The sequence below is a fragment of the Phoca vitulina genome, unplaced genomic scaffold (assembly GCF_004348235.1).
Source record: "Phoca vitulina isolate PV1807 unplaced genomic scaffold, GSC_HSeal_1.0 scaffold9, whole genome shotgun sequence".
NCBI lineage: Eukaryota > Metazoa > Chordata > Mammalia > Carnivora > Phocidae > Phoca > Phoca vitulina.
The window spans coordinates 35,911,256-35,930,487 of record NW_022589712.1 but is presented as its reverse complement, the minus strand read 5'-3'; the positions used below and the strand labels follow the sequence as shown (position 1 = coordinate 35,930,487).

The following is a 19,232-nucleotide window of genomic DNA, read 5'->3' as shown; positions in this document are numbered from 1 at the left end:
TCAATCATTTCAGAGATGAAAAATTATAATCAAATAACTTGCAAGTCATATAGTTAATCATGAGATGACTTTGGAAAAATCCATATAGTCAAATCTCCAGCTTAGTGCTCTAATCATTTGAACACAGAGCAAATTTAAGTCTAGTGGTGCTACAAATTATGGATCATTTCATGGATAATAGTGTTTATTAATACTTAGATCTTTGAAATAAAAATAATAGCTACCTTTTTCAGACACTATCCTAGTATGCATTTTATATACATTATCTTCAATCCTCACAATAGCTATGTGAAATACAGAATTCTCATTTCTAGATTAGGAAAATAAGATTAGAAAGATTAAGTGATCTGCTCAATCACTTACCCAGAAGGTATTGAAACCAGCATTCAAATCCAAATCTTTCAAAATTACCAAAAGAGAGCTCTTTCCTCACAATTTTATGCAAATACAGATCACATACTACATAGAACAGTATGACTTATGGAATATCATTTAAATGTTATTACCTACATACAGCCTACACCTATAATTAAATGGCTATGAATACTTATATTTTTTTTCCTTTTCCTTCCTTTTTTTTGGCCTAGGGAATATGGGTGGAAGTTCCTAGGTTCCTTGGAGGATAATGGAAGACGACTAATAACGGAAAATGATTAGGATTCCTTTTCTATCAGGGTAATTCAGAAGCAAATGTTTTAATTGTTACCATCTGTTGAAGCTTACTATGTGCCAAAGCTTTGCTGGGTACTTTATATATGTACCTCATATAAAATTCCTCATCATGAGATACTAAGGGTCTTCCACTTAAAAGAATTCAAACTCTTGGGGGCGCCTGGGTGGCTCAGTTGTTAAGCGTCTGCCTTCGGCTCAGGTCATGATCTCAGGGTCCTGGGATTGAGCCCCACATCGGGCTCCCTGCTCCGCGGGAAGCCCACTTTTCCTTCTCCCACTCCCCCTGCTTGTGTTCCCTCTCTCGCTGTGTCTCTCTCTGTCAAATAAATAAATAAAATCTTTAAAAAAAAAAAAAAAGAATTCAAACTCTTGCTAGTTTTAATGGGCTTTAGTGATTGCTAATCTTCTGGTCCTTCCTTCCTCCCCTCCCCTTGCCCCACTATTTCACACTATTTGCAAACCCATCTTTAAGAAGAAAGCCAAAACCTCTGATCCTTGGAAAGCTCTTAAAGAGTAGCTGTCATAATAACCATATGTAAAATATAAATATCTCAGCCACAGATCTCTGATAAACATGTGGAATCTAGTGCATAATTCATATAATACTTGCCTCTGGAGTCCCCAGTGATTTCACAGCATTCAGATCGGATCCTGAGGAGAAAGTATTTTTTGCCCCACGGACAATGAGACCCTTCCCCTCTGTCCAATTTTCCAATTCAATCACTTTTTCCAGAAGTTGTAGCATCATAACACCTGCCAAAGAGATGAGGGGAAATCAAAGCACATAAGATACTAGAAAAAGAGAAATAATTTAGAAACTATCAGGAGCCAAATAGGACTCTTAGATCCTACATTTTACAAATATTACCTGAATGTTTATTAAATGTCTATTATGTTGGTACCATGGGGTATAAATAAAAGAGGTATACTTGTAGTCCCCGCTTTAGAAGTTTACAATATGTTAGTAATCTCTCTCTCTTTCTCACTGTCTTAATTAAGAAATCATACAAATACATGGCTAAGTAGAAAATGAGAATATATCATACATGTCCTAGGAATTAGAAAATTGGAATGAATAAGGGGTATAGTGGTAAGAAAAAATTATTTCTTAGGGTAAAAGTCAAATATAGACCTGACTTCACAGTAGTACACATTGTCTTAGTCAACAAGCTCAACAAGGATTATAAAATCAACACACTCATAACAAGAGTTATGCCTGTATTCCTAACTCAAATATAGTACTGCCCCATGAGACTGAGATCTTAACAATCTATTGGGTATATGGTACACAAAACAAAGGTAAGATTCCTACTTCACTCACATGAGAACTATTATAATAGGATGTTCGTTCAGGAAAGGGATAGTACATATCATCTTGTTCCACAGTTGACAAACTATGCTCTAACCCAAGGCATACTATGAAAGTACTTCATAGGCTGCTAATAAGATACTTACCAACTATCAATTCTATGATTTATAGATTAAATTTTTACCTTAGTATCATTCCAAAATTCTATTAGAGCTTCTTTATAACGGACAAATTTAAAATGGAAACAGCAGAGACTATAATCTTATCAGTGGTGATCTTCCAAGTTCATAAAGTTCATAATGCTATCAATGATTAAGTTTACTCTTTCCTCTGCTTAAGAAAATGCTTTAGAAGCCAATATAAAGATCATGACAGAGGATTAAAACCGGCAAAGAATCTGTACCACAAGGTTCCAAAACTTACTATATAAGCCCCATTAAACTATGTACACTACTTTGGAATATAAACCCCATGATGTCAAGAACTATTATTCTTCTTGCCATTTTCTGAAGTAACCAATAATGAAGTGGTTCCACAATAAATGTTAGTGTTACTGATTCATAAGTAACTAATGCAGCTATCCTTTCTAATTGCTAATTATGACCTAATTAAAATAGTAGCCCTACCCAAGGATGTCCTAGGTGTTTTAGAAATATAGTTCTTGCTCTCCAAAGATTTATACAGTCTAGTAGCTTTTTACAAAAAACAAACAAACAAAAACATTCATTTAGGCTAAGAATAAATCTGTATAAGTAAATATGGACCTTCAGTCATCCCTAATATTTAAGCTTCTAAAAAAGTAATGCTGGTTTTGAGTATGAGACATCTATACCAGTAGTTAATCTTGAACTCATCTTTTTGACTTTGTAAACTAAGTGTAAGAGTTGGAAGGAACCTTAAAGGAGTAACTGGTTGGGTAATTTTCAAACCAGGGCCTTGGGGTTGTCTGGCGTGTGGGGCTCACTCATCTTCTCCCAGACTAACTCAATCAAACACCATTACCCAAATCAAAGCATCTCTGCTCATATTTGTTTTAAATATTAGCCATGAAATTAATATTTGTTTCCATTTGAATAATAATCTTTACTAATGTAAATTATTTATAGCTATTCAGTAATAAATTAAAACTATTAATCTAGTCTAATTTTTGAGAGCAGTATTACTTTTCTAATTTTACTTACCCTAGGCTAATATTAAAATTGGCTTTTATTTTCTGAACCAATTGAAGGTATGGAGCTTTTGAACACTTGAAATGTGGCTAGTCCAAACTAAGATGTGCAGTTAAGTGTAAAATACCAGATTTCAAAGATTTCGTATGAAAAAAAGGAAAATACCTTATAAATAATTTTTCATATGAGTCAATGTTGAAATATTTTTTAATATACTGGGTTAAATAAAGTATATTAAAATTAATTTCAACTGCTCCCTTTTACTTTTTTTTATTTTACTTTTAAAAATATGGTTACTAGAAAATTTTAATTTACATATGTGGGTCACATTTGTGTTTGCATTATACTGCTATTGGGTAACACTAATGGAGAGAGAGAGACATCTCTGAATTATGCTGAGAGGAAAGAAAAGTTATCTTGTGTTTTAACGACCCACCACTGATAATTTACAAAGTTTAAGTCTATTGAATTTTGTCTATGGGTATGAAAATTTACTGAGACATTTTTGAGCCCAGTATTTCAAATATTACAAAATATAATTTACCCCCCATGAAGTACATAACTGACAAACAGAAATTGTCAGAGTCATCCTGACTGGGTAGTCAGCAAGGTTACTCCTTAGCTCTTGCATAATATTTTTTTTTTTTTTTTTTTTTTTTACGAACGAGGCAATTTATTGACCCAGCATTTGTTCTAATGCTTCTTGTTGGCAGCTGCCACCTGTCCAGCGATTCTGTCCAGATCTCTCTGTCCCTGAGGTGTCAGTTTGCGGCCCCCATCTTGGTCCTTTTCCACCATTTTCAGCCCCTCTAGGGCTTGGAGGACCCTGCGGGCCACGCTCTTGGAGCCTCTACTGAAGTGGCTGGGCATGACCCCGTTTCTCTGACGTCCCCCGTAGATCTTGGTCATGGAGCCGACCCCAGCGCCGCCCCGGAGGTACAGGTGCCGTGCTGTGGAAGCAGCTCGTGTGTAGAACCAGTTCTCATCGTAGGGAGCAAGCTCTTTATGCTTGGCCAGCTTGACAGTGTCCACCCATTCAGGGACTTTCAGCTTCCCAGACTTTTTGAGGAAGGCTGCCAGAGCTCTGACGAGCTGCCAGAGCTCTGACGAACTCCTGCTGGTTCACGTCTTTTACAGTAACTCCAGGCATCGTGCGGCCTCCGCGCTGCCAGCCAGGGGAAAGGGCAGCTCTTGCATAATATTATCAACTACCCATGAGGTACATCACTGACAAACAGAAATTGCCAAAATCACCCTGAAATATGCAGGAGTGCTAGACAGTCAGCAGTGTTACTCATTAGCTCTTCCATAACATCATAGTAGCGTAATTCAAATCTGAACTTTGGCACAAAATTATAAAGTACCACATGTCCTGGACTTTTGGGTTCCTTAAATATGAAATTTATACATGCCCAAGAATGCTACCTAGCAAATAGAAGGTATTTACCAGTATCTAAGTGTCAGGAAAGAGGCAACACATAGGCAAGCACAGTGTTTTCACCAATTATTGGAATTACATGGTTAAAATGAGTCTTATTTCAAGTCACAGAAAAAAAAAATTTAACTAAGTAATTTCTTTTTTCATTTATAGGTTTTTCTCTTTAGTTTTTAAAAATCTTTGAAAGCTCCTTCCCCTTGTCTCCCAGTGACATTAGCTAAACTTAAACAAATGAAGTCATTAAACAGTAAATGTCAATGGAAAAAATAAGGTTAATTTGAAAGTTTCCTTTCTATCAACATCCATATTTATGGATTTTAAAAAAAAATCAAGGAGCGCCTGGGTGGCTCAGTTGGTTAAGCAACTGCCTTCGGCTCAGGTCATGATCCCAGGGTCCCGGGATCGAGCCCCGCATCGGGCTCCCTGCTCAGCGGGAAGCCTGCTTCTCCCTCTCCCACTCCCCCTGCTTGTGTTCCCTCTCTCGCTGTCTCTCTCTCTCTGTCAATTAAATAAATAAAATCTTAAAAAAATAAAAAGATTAAAGTACAATTAGTAAAAAATGTTCCTGGTTCAAGTGATGGTTTTGGGTATTCTGTGTGAGTATGTGTGTTCTAAGAGTACCACAACTTTCAAGAATTCTGTCACCAGAGATAAAAATCATGTGATAGCAGCTTAGATTTAGTGTCATTCTTTAGCAAAAGAAAGATCTCTATACCTGAGAAGGCATTCATTTTACTTGGATTGTTCAGAGTAAGAATGGCAATGCCACTGTCTTCCTTCTGAAGGTCAATGGATCCACCAGGAAACTGCTGAAGTTTTTTTTTTACTTCTTCCTCATGGAAGCCATGAGATGTATTATAAAGTGACGCTCCTGTTTGATGTAGTAATTTTGTCCTTACAGACAAAGATGATGTCGTCAAAAGATTTTTTGCCATTTCTGGAAAACAGAGAGAAATATGCAGTAGTCCAGATGAACACTTTTCTAATATTATACGTTTATAGACTTTTCTGTTTAATTGGGACTACCTCCCCACTTCTAAAAGCACTCTGAGGAGACGGTAGGTATGGAAATCCTTCCCTTTTCCCTCCTTCTCAAACCAAATAATTCACAAAGTATACCATTTCAGTATATCACTGAGAGATGATGATGTAGTTACAGTGCATTTACTGGGATCCAATACATGGGAAAGGTTTAGAAAAATGTTGCTGTTCTGTATTTAGCACCATCTCCTGCCTCCTGGCAAGTCTTTCTCATGATAGTAGCTCTTCTTCCTCCAACTCTTTAACTGTTGCAAAATCTAAGAATAAATTCAGTCCAATGTCCCCTTGGAAACCATCTCTATGCAGGAATGCTACAGGAGGAATCCTACTCTCTAACAGAAATTTCATTCTCAGCATTATTCTTACCTTATGCAATGCTCTGATAGGAAACCCTGAGGAATATGAGGAAAGAAGCAGGAATGTGTGCATGGTTTCTTGTGTTCCCCAGGATTTTGTCACCTCTTCTCACTTTATATATACATCCTGGATAATCTCATCTCTGCCCATAAGGGTTTTTGCCCTCTGTAAGCATTTTTGTTGACATAAAACGTACATTCAAAACAGTATACAAATCATAAGTTATAGCTCAATGAATTTCACAAGGTAAATACACTCAAGTCAGTAACACCCAGATCAAGAAACAGAACGTGAAAACAAAACAAAAAAACCATGAAGCTCAAAGGTCTGTTGTGTCCTCTCTCAGTCACAAGTCCAAATAAGGATAATAACTACTCTGACTTCTAATATCCTAGATCAGTTTGTTTTTGAATTTTATACAAATTGAATAGTATATATTCTTCTGTGCCTGATTTCAACTGTTTGTGACATCCATTATGGTTATTATGTATAATTACAGTCTAAATAGTCTATTCCTCCCATTGTTGTATTTTATATGAATACGCCAAATTTATTGTAATAGATAGATATATTTGTGTTGGCTAGATCTAAGAATGGAATTATTTGGTTGGGCTGCAGCTGACATACTGATTGTTAAACATTGAAGAATTTTGCAAGTTGGTTTTTCAAACCATTGGTGGCTTGAAATTAAGCATGGTGGGAGTATCAGCAAACTCTACATATCAATATTCACCTGTCTCTCTCTCCCCCACACCCTCCTTTCCTGTCTCCCTCTCTCTCTCTCTCTCTCTCTCACACACACACACACACACACACACACCACAGCCGGATTCCCATTACTGCATCTGTTCATTTGTTCAACTTGGAAAGATACCAAAGAGTTTTCCAAAATGGCTGTACCAATATAAACTGGTATTTCCACAGCCAGTGAATGTTCTAGTTGTTTCACAATTTTGCCATCACCTGCTAACATCTTTTTCTACTTTCTTTTCATTTTAGGCAATCTAAAGAGTGGTATGTCATTGTGGTTCCACTTTGCATTTCTATGACCTCTAATGAAGTCAAGCTCCATTTTCATATGCTTATTGGTTATTTGCATATATTTTCTAAAGTGCCTGTTAAAGCTTTTTGCCCATTTTTTCTGTTATTTGCCTTTTTATGATTGATTTGTTGGAGTTCTTTTGTTTGCCTGTAGCTTTTATTAAAACCCATAAAACAACAAATCCCACATTTCCATCTCCAACAGAAACCTTATACCTGTGTACTCCTAACTCAAACAGAAATCTAATTCCTTATTCCTTACCTGTAGATAGACCACAGGCTTCTCAAAATCATTGCCTAAACCTGAAGTCATACTTCTCCTAAAACCTGTCGCTCCTTCTTTATTCCTTCCCTTAACTATCTATGATATCATCAACCCTGTAGGCCACAGAAAACCAAATCCCCTTCCCCTCTTTCATCTCTCATATGCAACCTACCTGTAAAATGTCTTGCTTCTTTCTTATCTTTCCCATCCTTATTCTTTCTACTACCAACCATAGTTCAAACCTCATTACATAACATACATGTCACCAATTAGTTTCACACTACTCCTTAAAATCGGAGCTATCTCTGTAATCCAATCAAGTTATTCCAAATGTAAGTTTTTTTTCAGTAGCTTTCTACTAACAAAAGGATCAAGGCCAAAGCTCACTTTGATTGGGCCCTTATTGATATCTTGGGTCTCTCATAACATCTCTACACACAGTCTATATGGACACCAAACAACGAGAATTCCACAAATTTACCTTGCTATTTTATATTATTACATCCCCATATAATGTCTTTCCTTCCTCACTGACCTGGTAAGTACCTAATCATCTTTAAAATCTAAATTCCTAAATTTCCTCCTATAAGTGATTTCCTAAGCAAATTATTCCTTTTATTTATCCCATCGCAATATATTATATGATTACATTTTAACACATTTTACACATCATTTTTATTGTATTTTTCATTTGTCTTTCTCACCAGACAGGAAGCTTCCTGAGAACAGTTCTCTGAGGTACTTACGCTCTGTCACTACGGCCTAGTATAGTGCTCAACACAAACAAGGTACTTAGATGCTTAATGAAGAAAATAAATCATCAGGTTGCCAAATGGAATGCCATCTCTAATATGTGAGTTATAAAATGGTACCAGAAGCAGATGGAGAACAGGTCATCTAAAAAAGATTACAATATGATCTCCCTTCCACTTTAAATTGTTTCACCTTCAAAAGGACATTTTTGTTAAAGTGTCTCAACAGAGTACTTGTAACTGTGTAAGTATCTAAAAATATTACACATTGGAATGCAATCTCCTAAACAGATATACTTTAAGAACTTGGGAACAGTATTTCAAAATTTCTTCATTAAGGTGATTTTGAATACAATATGGAGGAGACCAAGATGTTCCTTAAATCTTATCTAAAAAAACTAAATAAAATGTAATTCATATTAGATACAGTATGACCTAATGCACTGTGATACATGGTAGAGGGTTTAACAAAAAAGAATGGTAGTGAGTGAGGTGCTTGCTGTCTTTGAAAACAATATCCAAGAATAAGACCTTAATGCTATTTTCCCAAGCAAAAAGGGGCCCTAACTTGCTATCATAAGTGCTGTGGCTTTCAACTGCCATAACTGTATTCTTACTATCAAACTCCTTACGGTCTTAACAGTTAACCCTCTTTCTTTCCTACTGGAAGGGCACTAACTATTATATATCAAGGCCAACAAACTGCTTAGTTTATCAGAAAACAGTCTCTTGTATTTTAATACTCATGGATGGAGAGGCAATTTTTTTTTTTAATTTAATTCTGAAGTGTTCCAAGATTATTTTTAAAAAAATAGAAAAAATAATATAACAAATACCCATTCCTCATTTTTAGTAAATGTTAACATTTTTCTCATATTTCCTTCAGCTCATTCTTTTTTTTTATTTTTTAAAGATTTTATTCATTTATTTATTTGAAAGACAGAGAGAGCCTGAGTGGTGGGGGAGGGGCAAAAGGAGAGGGAGAGAGAGACTCTCAAGCAGACTCTGTGCTGAGCATGAAGCCCAACGCAGGGCTCGATCCCAAGAGCCTAAGATCATGACTTGATCTGAAATCAAGAGTCAGACGCTTAATCGACTGAGCCACCCAGACACCCCCAGCTCACTTTTTATTTTCCAACATTCACAAAAGTAGAGAGAATAGTATAGAGAATTTTCATCTGAGAGCTTGAAAATTATCAACATTTTTGAAAACTTGTTTCATCTAATCACCATCTCACAACACATACAACCCACTTCTGCTTCCCCTGAGTATTTTAAAGAAAATTTACAGGAAAGCTCTCAAGTGTCTGAACACAAAAGCTGAGATCTTGGACCACTGGCAATCTAAGTAAGAAGCCCTCTGACGCACTCCCTAAAAGACATTAAGAACACCTTAACTATAACAAGTTCTTTGAACCCAGAAGTTACTTAACCTAGAGGTGGAGCTTGGCACTCTGGAACTTAGTAAAATTTGTTCTTAGAATCTCTCATCAATATTCAACTTGGACATTCATCCGTCCATGTAACAGCTTTCAGAATTATTTCTAACAACTACTGGGGTTATTCCTAACAGGGTTAAGATTTCAAGGATTCTATCCAGAAGTAAATTCTTTTAGGTTCTTATCAATTCATTCCTAAAACTTATGGGAAAAGAGGACCAGGGAAAGAGGCTCTACTTATTGTAGTTTAGGCTACAGATCTAGGCATTGTCTCCCCATTCTGGAATAAAAATGACTAGAAATCAAAAAGAAAATATGCAGGATAAGTAGAAAGGATGCAAAGTGCTCACATGCATGGAAGTAAGCAGACCAGTGTTTATTTAGAACAGAACATGTCCGGGGCGCCTGTGTGGCTCAGTCAGTTAAGCTTCAGACTCTTGGTTTCGGCTCAGGTCATGATCTCATGATCTCATGATCTCATGGACTGTGGGACTGAGTCCCAGGTTGGGAGCAAGGAGTCTGCTTGAAAGATTCTATCCCTCTGCCCCTCCCCCCACTCCCTCGCTCATTCTCTTTCTTTCTCCTCCTCTCTCTCAAAAAAACCCAGACACATCCATGCTCCTTTCTTCCCCCTCCAAAATGTCACTATTTGCCTGTGGCTATAGTTATTGATATTAATCTGTAAGTAAAGGTAATAAGGGGCACCTGGGTAGCTCAGTCGTTAAGCATCTGCCTTTGGCTCAGGTCATGATCCCAGGGTCCTGGGATAGAGCCCCGCATCGGGTTCCCTGCTGGGTGGAAGCCTGCTTCTCCCTCTCCCACTCCCCCTGCTTGTGTTCCCTCTCTCATTGTGTCTCTCTCTGTCAAATAAATAAATAAAATCTTAAAAACAAAAAAGTAATAAAAGCACAAGGGACCCACTTATGGACTCTGAGTAATATGCATAGTATACTCATGGGTCAAGGTGATAAACAGACCTAATAAGCAACCAAGCAAAGTAGTCAAATGTTACCAGTTGCAAAATAAAATATCTAAGTACTTAAAATCACCTTTAATATCTTTACCTTGCCCATTTTATACTCCTTTTCCAAAACTCATGTAATATGCTTACCTGTATACCATTCTCCCATCCCACTGCCAGTCCTATCAGATTAGGAAATGATATAATTAAGATGATAGATTCTATGGTATTAACTGGTTTTAAGGTATCTAAAGCCTCTTGAAGATCTTGAAAGCTAGAAGGAATGCTTATCAAACATAATTCTGTAACATTACAGGACATTTTCAGTTAACTCAAGAGACACTGCAAGATTTTTAAAATAAATTTCAAAATGAACAAAAGAATCCAATTATAACACAGAAATGTATAATGACACACAATAAATGCAGAAGAAATTTATATTATAGATGTTCCCACTCCCTGTATTAGTGCAATAAAAGGTACTTTATTGGTACTACATAAAATTATTGGGCAGAGAGGAAAATTACAGGATACTGTAAAACTGAAGAAAATGAGGCAATCTCTAAATGTTGACAATTATTACCACATGCTATTGGTATTGCTGTAAACAATGATTCATTTGAAATAAATAATTTTCCTGCAAATATTACTGCATGTTATTCCCCATATCTACCTTATTTCTTTCCCTTGTATACCCCCAGTTCTCAAAACTTAAGCCCGATTCAAAGGCATAGTTCCCTGCTTTGCTGAAGGAGAGTAAAAGTTCTGTCTATGGAAAGAAAGTGCCTCTATAATTATGGTCATTAGTTATCTAGCATCACTAGAAAATGAACTATTCTGGTCAAATAAACTAATAACCCTTTAACTGAAAGCAAAACTGTTCTGGACAAGGACAAATCCTTTCGTTGAAAGCATTCTTGATCTCAAGTACATAGAACTATAATGTTAAATATTTCAATTAATTTCAAGATATTTCAATTTATTTTTAGGTATTTCACATTCCTAATCATATATCTCAAATGTACACCCATAGAAGTACAAATCTATGTACCTATTTTCAAAAAGATTGAAAAAATTTAAAATAAGGTGGCTTCTCATGATGAGCATGAAATTGAAGGGGAAATAAAGTAAAAAAGGTAGAAAATTTAGGTATATGGGAAGTGGGAGTGGGGACAAAAACTTAAAAAATAAAATGTTATTACTAAGTATGAAGTGGTTATGAAAAAACACAAGGATTTTGGAGCTTTCCTAGATTATCACCCATATGTAAATATCAAGTTGCCTCAAGATCTCTTGAGCTGGCAAAAGAAGCCTACACTAAAAATCTCAGGAGTTATTGAGAATGACAAGCAATGGGGCTTGAAACAAATTTAACAAAACCAATATCTTCACAACAAGATGTATTTATGTTCATAAGCTTCAGCTATGTGAATAACTTTCTCATCCCCAACTGATGAGGGATAGAAGCAGAAAAATGTTCATCTTTAGCCCAGAAAGTTGACCTATAGCCTTCATAGTTGTGACAAGGATCAAATCTGCACTGGTTGCTACATTCTTACAGGGTCTCAGGACTGCCTGTATCTCTCACTGATAGTTAATACTGAACTGAATGACAAACACCAGAGAAATCTTGCAACAGTAGTTTCATGACTACCAGTGGAAATTCGAAGAAAACATTTATGATCTAATATGCCCACTCCGCATGTCTCCTCCCTCTTGAGCACTAAGCATATAACCACCAACTTCATACAGCAAAAGTGTAGCTCTTTCTGCCCAAGGGTCCTGAGACTGTGCTAGTTAAATAAACTAAGTTGCACCATACAAGGCTCAAGAATTCTTTCTTGACCATTATGCTCCACCACCATGCAAATCAACCACTGTTCTTTTTCACTCCCCTTTCACCACCCCTAGACCCAAGTTCAGGAGTCAAAGTCCATGGGAAAAATACCGAAATATACCAAAATGTACCATTCAAAATGAGTTGTGATGGGAACAGCCATCTTCCAGTAATTCGCCAAAATGATCAACACAAAGGGAAAAAGGAAAGACACCCACTGTTATGTTCTCTAGCCTTTTAGAAAACATGGAGTTCTTCCTTTGGCCACATACATGCAAATCTATAAGAAAGGTGACATTGTAAACATCAAGGGGATGGGAACTGTTCAAAAAGGAAAGCCCCCACAGATGTTACCATGGCAAAACTGGAAGAGTTGACAGTATTACCCAGAATGCTGTTGGCATTGCTGTAAACAAATAAGGGCAAGATTCTTGCCAAGAGAATTCATGTATTGAGCATATTAAGCATTCGAAGAGCCAAAATAGCTTCTTGAAGCGTGTGAAGGAAAATGATCAGAAAAAGAAGGAAGCCAAAGAGAAAGGTATTTGGGTTCAATTGAAGCATCAGTCTGCTCCACCCAGAAAAGCACATTTTGTAAGAACGAATGGACAGGAACCTGAGCTGTTGGAACCTATTCCCTATGAATTCATGGCATGATAAGTGTAAAAAAATTCTAAGCAGAAACACAACAAAAATCAGGCAATATTCCAGGTCTCCTGGAGAGTAACCAAAAGAAAACATAAACTCAGGTTTGCTTTTCTTTGTAGTGCCTTGTGGCCAAAATACTGGCAGAGGGAGCCGCCCTTAAAATACTCTCATATATTTTCAGAGTATCATTTCTCCAAAAGATTATGTTACTGCTCACTTATTAGCATAAAAATTGTATAGATCCACTCCCCTCCATGAAACAAATCTAGGAAAAAAAAAAATAAGGTCCACATTTCCTTTTTACAATTAAAGGTTACCTTTTGTCAAATTTTAAAACAAAAGAAATGCTCTCAAAGTTCTCACTCTCTTTTTCTCCAAATAAATACATATTTATTTTTAAATAAATTATCAATTTATAAAAACCTTTAAAACTTTAGACATTATTTCATGTAACTCCATAGCTAGAACCATGAGCCTTCTGAACGGACAAGAACATTTTTGTACATAGGCTATCTGATTAAATCAAAATATTTATGAGATGGTTATAATTATACACTATTGTTCATATGCTACTTCCATAAAGTATAATAATACTTTTTTATTTCCTGATTTGAAATTCAGGTTGTATTACAGTTGGCCAGAATGAAAATAAATGAAGATATTAAAAATGAAGAAAGCTATTGCCTGAGTCACCTAACACATACTAAAAAAGTTAGGTTTCAGAATGTGGGTGTGTTTTTTCTTAACCTAGGTAAGGGATACACAGGTATTTTCTGTTGTTGTTCTTTAAATTCTTCTTATGCATTTTTCACTATATGTATGTATGGTACATTTCTCAATGAACTTTTTTTTTAAACTGAAGGATATAGTTCCAAACTTTGGGGGCTGTCTCTGCCTTTACCAGTAATCTCTCTCAATCTTCCAAATGGCCAATTTCAAAACTAGTTTCTTAAATACTCTATTTCTTTACATAGAAGATATTAAATAAAAAACACACAGCCGTAAAGTGTGGCCACATAGTCTGGCAGGTCTGACAACTGTTAAAGAGTCCTTATTAAAGGTAGTGATATTTCTTAAAAATCAATGTACAACCAGAAACTAGATAATAGAGAATTAGACATGAAGCTCCTGCCTCCAGTATATTAAAAAATTCTTAAGGGCAGGACTGCATCTTATTCACAGCCTTTAGCACACAGTTTCACACTTAATATTTGTGGAACTAAATGACCCCTAATGTGGTTATTACTGTGTAGGGACTACAGTACCTACCCATCATTTTCTAAACTAAATGTAAGATCTCTATTTGCAAAATAGGAAAAATTATTTCACTGTTGGGTTTCAATGAAATGCAAGTCCAGGATATGTGGCTACAAATGTGCAAGGGTATGATTTTCTTTTCATGTTTACAAAATGGGTTTGCATACAACACAATCTCTACTGTTTCATTAATAAAAATATTAATACTTTTTAAGAAATGAAGTAATAAATAATAAGACATCACTCTACCTATCTATAATATGTGTAGTTGGCAATACATATTTTACAAGGATCTGCTTAGTAATATTCTTTGTTCTTTAATATAAGATTTCTCTCACAAGAGGAACCTTAGGTCAGGTCTAGCCTGTTATATTCTCTAATTTTCTCTGGATGAGAGGCAATTTACCCAGTGGTAGATACCGAGGTTAATACCTAGTAACTGTTAGTGGCAAACTTAAAGAGGAAACCTGAGATTTGACCTACTTTGCCTCACCTTCTCTTCTTCATCTTCCAAAGGAGGATACTGGTTTTGAGCCAAAAACAAGTAATTCAGTGTGTAGCTTTGTGTACTAGGCCACAAAGTGAAACTATCTGCCCTGGAACTGCTGCTATTTTGGATTTTCTTAGTTTTGTTCTCCCTTCTTTCTGTCTGTGTGTCTGTCTCTCTAAGAGGCTTATGTGGTAAAAGCAACCTGGGGCTGCCTTTATCCCGTCCCATTTGAAGAAGATCAAATAGCAGGGCTCAGGGTTCCTTAGGCCTGCTTCTAGTCTAGCGAAAATGCGCTCTCAAGATCACTTATCAGGTCAGTTCACAAAACTGAAAGGTGTATATACAGCCAGAGCCAAAGGCAATACATCCAAGCTTTTGCCTGGATATTCTCTATGCATGTTGTGCCCCTGGAGATGTCAGATACAGAATAGAAACTCAGTGGAAAATTCAACTGAGGTCCTGATCTTTTCCATATTTACCATGACTTCAACATTAAAAAAAAGTGCCAAAAAAAACTTGGTAAGGACTTTGATGGCTATTTTCAAAAATTAAATTTGCCTGTTTTCCACAATATTCTATTTAAGGAAAAGAAAAAGCTAAGCTAGAAAATAAGGAATAAGGCTTTCAAAATCATTAGCATTTTTAATCATTATTATTTCAATCATTATTATATCTTCTCTCTTGTAAGGAGACTATTCCGTCCTCATATATTACCTCTCCAATATCCAACAACACAAGGGCAATTAGTATAGATGCCATCAGATCTATTATCTGCATATCTTTAAATCATTACAAAATGAAATATACATATAACTAATATTTTTGCCTCGTTAGACATCTTTGATATGCTTATTTTTTTAAGTAAATCTTATAACAAATACTTCACGTATCCTTATATTAATTCCATTTTTTCTCTCCTTTCCCATTCCTATCCCCCTTCCACTACTAACTCTCCCTTCTTTTCTCTCCTCTCTTCATGTTCCCTTGTCTGTGCCGCAGAAGAGTACCACAGAAACTCGAGGGCACTGCTTAAGCCTCCTAGGTTTGCTGACCTCAAGTTTAGAAATCCAATTCTAGAAATTTGGTAATCACCTATTATGTATACTTTCATCCCAATTCTAAATTCAAAGACCAAATTAGACAAGAGTTCAGTGCTAAGGAGATGACAAAGTTATTAGCCACTAATAAACTACTATAGTATCTGAAAGTACATGTGAACAAACGGGGCTGAGATTCAGGTTCTATGCAAGCATGAGGTTAAACAATCAGCATTTTGGATTGTTCCAGAATGACAAGGCAATGAAAAAGTTCTGAGGAATTTACAATTTTATAAACTTCCTTCAGGACAAAACATATGTTTAAAATTTGTCATGCAGGATGCTTTGCTGTCCTGCCACACTCACATCAGCTGAGTGAGCTCTTTGCCAAGCCACTGGAAAAGGGAAAGAGAAGAGAGCCCTACGGACATCTGAGATCACATGTGTTACTCTCTCCCATTTTTGTTAAAATTCTGCAAAGGTTTTCAAACAGTTCCCCTCCTTGCACAGGTAATAAGCTAGCTTTTCTTTTAAAAGCCATACATAACCCGTATGCCAGAATTACTAAATCCAGAAAATTAACACAGATGCATACTTAATAAGAAAACAATTAGCCTGAGGCAGGTGGAAAACAACAAAAAAGTCAGAAATATTCTAGACTGTCACTACATCACTTGTTTTTCAAGTTTTGATTTCGTTTTAGCTTGTCATTATGTAACCTACCTTTCAAGCTTCATTTACATGCCACCATACACACCCCTCTTCCTCATATAGCCAAAATGAACTTTTTAGTTTCTCAAATCCTTCAGGTTTTGGTCTTCATTCAACACTTCTACATATGTGATCCCTCACCTATTACACTTATCTCTTCCTCAGAGTAACTCCACATCATCTCCGTTAATACCTTAGACTGCATAAAATACTCTGTCCGCTTGCACAGTATTTTTATTAAGCCTCATGTAATAATTTTTTTAACAGAAGATCCCCACTGCATTTTGGAAAGTAAGAAAGTTTTTACAATGCCTAGAAGACTGCCCGACAAATAATATAAATCAATAATAATCTGGCTACAAGTATTAAGACTCTGTCCACAAACCAACTCTCCACCTACCCTATTCCTTACTCCTATTACTCACCCAGTTTCAACTCCATAGCTCTCTGCAAGCTGGTTTCTCTTCCCGGAATGGAACCGACTATTATCTACTTCTCTTTCAGGTCAGGCAATAAGATGTCAGGAAAAGATCAATTGACTTATTACTCCTCCCACTCCCAGGAGATTTCATAATTACGTCTTTCGCTGTTGTTTCCTCCAATAGAGTGCCAGGTCTTCACAGAAGGGATCTTCTGTTCTACTTGCCAACGTCCAGTTTATCTCTATACCTACAGCACCTAGAGCAACAGCTGATAAACAGGAGGTTCTCAAAAGTGGGGAAAGGAAAGGAGGGGGGAATGGGGTCGATATAGATTGTTTTCCTCAAGGAACTTATCAGCCCTTTCAACAAGTAATTTAAGTAATCTGTGGTTTTAAACCCGTATATTTGTGACGTGTGTGTGTGTGTGTGTGTGTGTGGCATTAAGAGGATTATCGAGGCTCAAAAGAATTTCAGGAAGTAAAGAACCCATACCAAAAATGATTTGGACATTTTGTTGTTGTTGAAAAGTCGACTGCACGAAACAAATAGTGTAAGTTTTAATTAAGCGAAGTAATAGTGAGAAGGACAAATTCAGAAGTCCTAGGAAACCCCACCTACCCAGCACAGGGCCTGGAAAGTATTTAGAATTTAAATTAGTGCGTTGAAGTCATGCCTCCCTATTCTAAAAACATAGTAATCCTGGCGGTTCGCCACATTCCTTACAAAAGTTTTACTCTTTTCCCGCCGCCTTCATTCACCTCGCAAAGGCCGCCCGCGGCGTTCGGCACTGCTTCGCGGCGCTCGGCACTGCGTCCGCACACCCAGCAGAGGGCAGTGGGCCTCCGCGATGGCCTCACACGGAACGCGCCGCTGAGCCCGGGCGGGTCTCCGCTTGGAATTCGTGTGGAGAAGCGCTAAAGTCTATTACACAGCGACAAGCTAGAGTCCTCGCTCATATGACACTAAAATTACAGTCCCTACGGCCACTCAGTCCCGCAGACCTCAAGCCGGGCAGCATCCCCTTCCGCTCCCCCCCAGACCTTCTTCCGCTTTCCGCTCCCTTCTTCCGCTCCCCCTGGGCTCTCTTCCTCTTACCTGGGGCCTCCCTTTCGTTCCGCCCGTGCGTTCCCCCGTCTCGGGTCCTCGTCCCTTTTCCCGGCCTCTTTACGTCGCCCGCATCTCCTCTTCTCCCGGCGCCCTTTTCCGTTCTCCAGCGGGCACGCCTGATTCCGGAAATCCTGCCCCGTCGCCAAGCGCCCCGATTCTCCCGCGCTGTGGCGGGCCTGTGCGGGCCTGCCCTTGGGTCGTGAGCGAACCCGGGATGAATGGACCTGCTTCGCGTTAAGGGCGTTAAGGACTGGCTGGTCCAGCGAAGCTTATAGACTCCATTTATTTTTCAGGCTCCCTCTGTACGTGGGAAGAGTGGAGGGAGAAGAAAGCCAGGTTAGGGAATTTTGAAAGAGAAGGGGAGAAGAAGGTACCAAAAGCTGTTACTTCTTCAACATCTTTTCTGCGTTATTGAACGGGGAAAGTATTTGTCTTTTTTTTTTTTTTTTTCCTAACGAGTACTCAACATATGCCCTGCGTGTGATACGATTTTTATAAAGCTTAGCAGGCTTAGAATTCTGTGCCAATAGCTATCCTATGGAGCCAACAGGACTCTCTTCGGAAGACAGCTGGAAAGGAATGCCATTTTCCACTAGGATTGGGATCGCTTTGTCAAAAAGGAGGAACAGAAGGTAGATCTTAGTAAATAAGGGAATAGTCTGGTGGGAGGAACAGAAAGTGCCAAGAAAGGGAGATGATAAGCAAGTTTTAGGCTATGGAGATGTGGATAGTAGGGAAGAATTGGGAACCAAGTTTGGACCGATGAGAAGAAGTCCAAATATTGAAAGTATTTAATTCCAATTTAATATGAAATGAGCAGCCATTACACTGTTGAGCAGGAAATTCACTTGATTAAATGATGATTTGGGAGAATTAGTTTGTAGAGTGGGGGTAACTAGATGTATTGTTTATGCCATAAATTTGTACGTGGTTATATGGTACTGCACAAGTTCTGTGTATTGGTGTATGGGACTGTGGCTTTCCAAGGTTGGCAGCTGTGGCTAAGAGGTTTGGCCTTTAACATTTTTGTGTAGATTCCCTGATGGTATGTATCTTTTTTTTTCCCCATCCCCCCACCCCCCTCCCCTCTAGAACCCTCAGTTTGTTTCTCAGAGTCCATAGTCTCATGATTTTCTTAAGTTCAAACAAAGTGTGTGTTTACGGATGATACTATCTCATGCCTTATCTTTCTGCCAAGCAGAAAGTTACTTAGTTACTTGCTAGTTCTCAGAATTTACCAACAAGTTGAGGAGATACAATGTTTTGTTTTTTTTTAAAG

The 19,232-nt window shown here is 37.5% G+C and overlaps 1 protein-coding gene and 2 pseudogenes across 5 annotated transcripts in view; 1 reads left to right on the top strand and 2 right to left on the bottom strand.

The window, feature by feature from the left end:
• ECHDC1 (ethylmalonyl-CoA decarboxylase 1) overlaps positions 1–18,016 on the bottom strand; it is a 55,668-nt gene extending 37,652 nt beyond the window's left edge. The window contains exons 1-4 of one of the 4 annotated variants that reach the window (XM_032407911.1): positions 17,570–17,906; positions 16,850–17,114; positions 5,304–5,525; positions 1,283–1,425 (exon numbers count right to left, since the gene is read on the bottom strand). In XM_032407911.1, the coding sequence (XP_032263802.1) occupies positions 1,283–1,425; positions 5,304–5,525; positions 16,850–16,865 (381 nt within the window). In that variant the 5' untranslated portion in view covers positions 16,866–17,114; positions 17,570–17,906. Of the gene's footprint in view, positions 1–1,282; positions 1,426–5,303; positions 5,526–16,849; positions 17,115–17,569; positions 17,907–17,941 lie in introns of those variants that run through there. The other 3 variants (XM_032407910.1, XM_032407914.1, XM_032407913.1) reach the window with 3 other exon arrangements.
• LOC116634512 lies at positions 3,786–4,315 on the bottom strand (annotated as a pseudogene). The gene has a single exon (XR_004299985.1). The product of XR_004299985.1 is annotated as a 40S ribosomal protein S19-like (transcript).
• On the top strand, positions 12,461–12,963 carry LOC116634513 (annotated as a pseudogene).
• Positions 18,017–19,232: the final 1,216 nt, after the last annotated feature.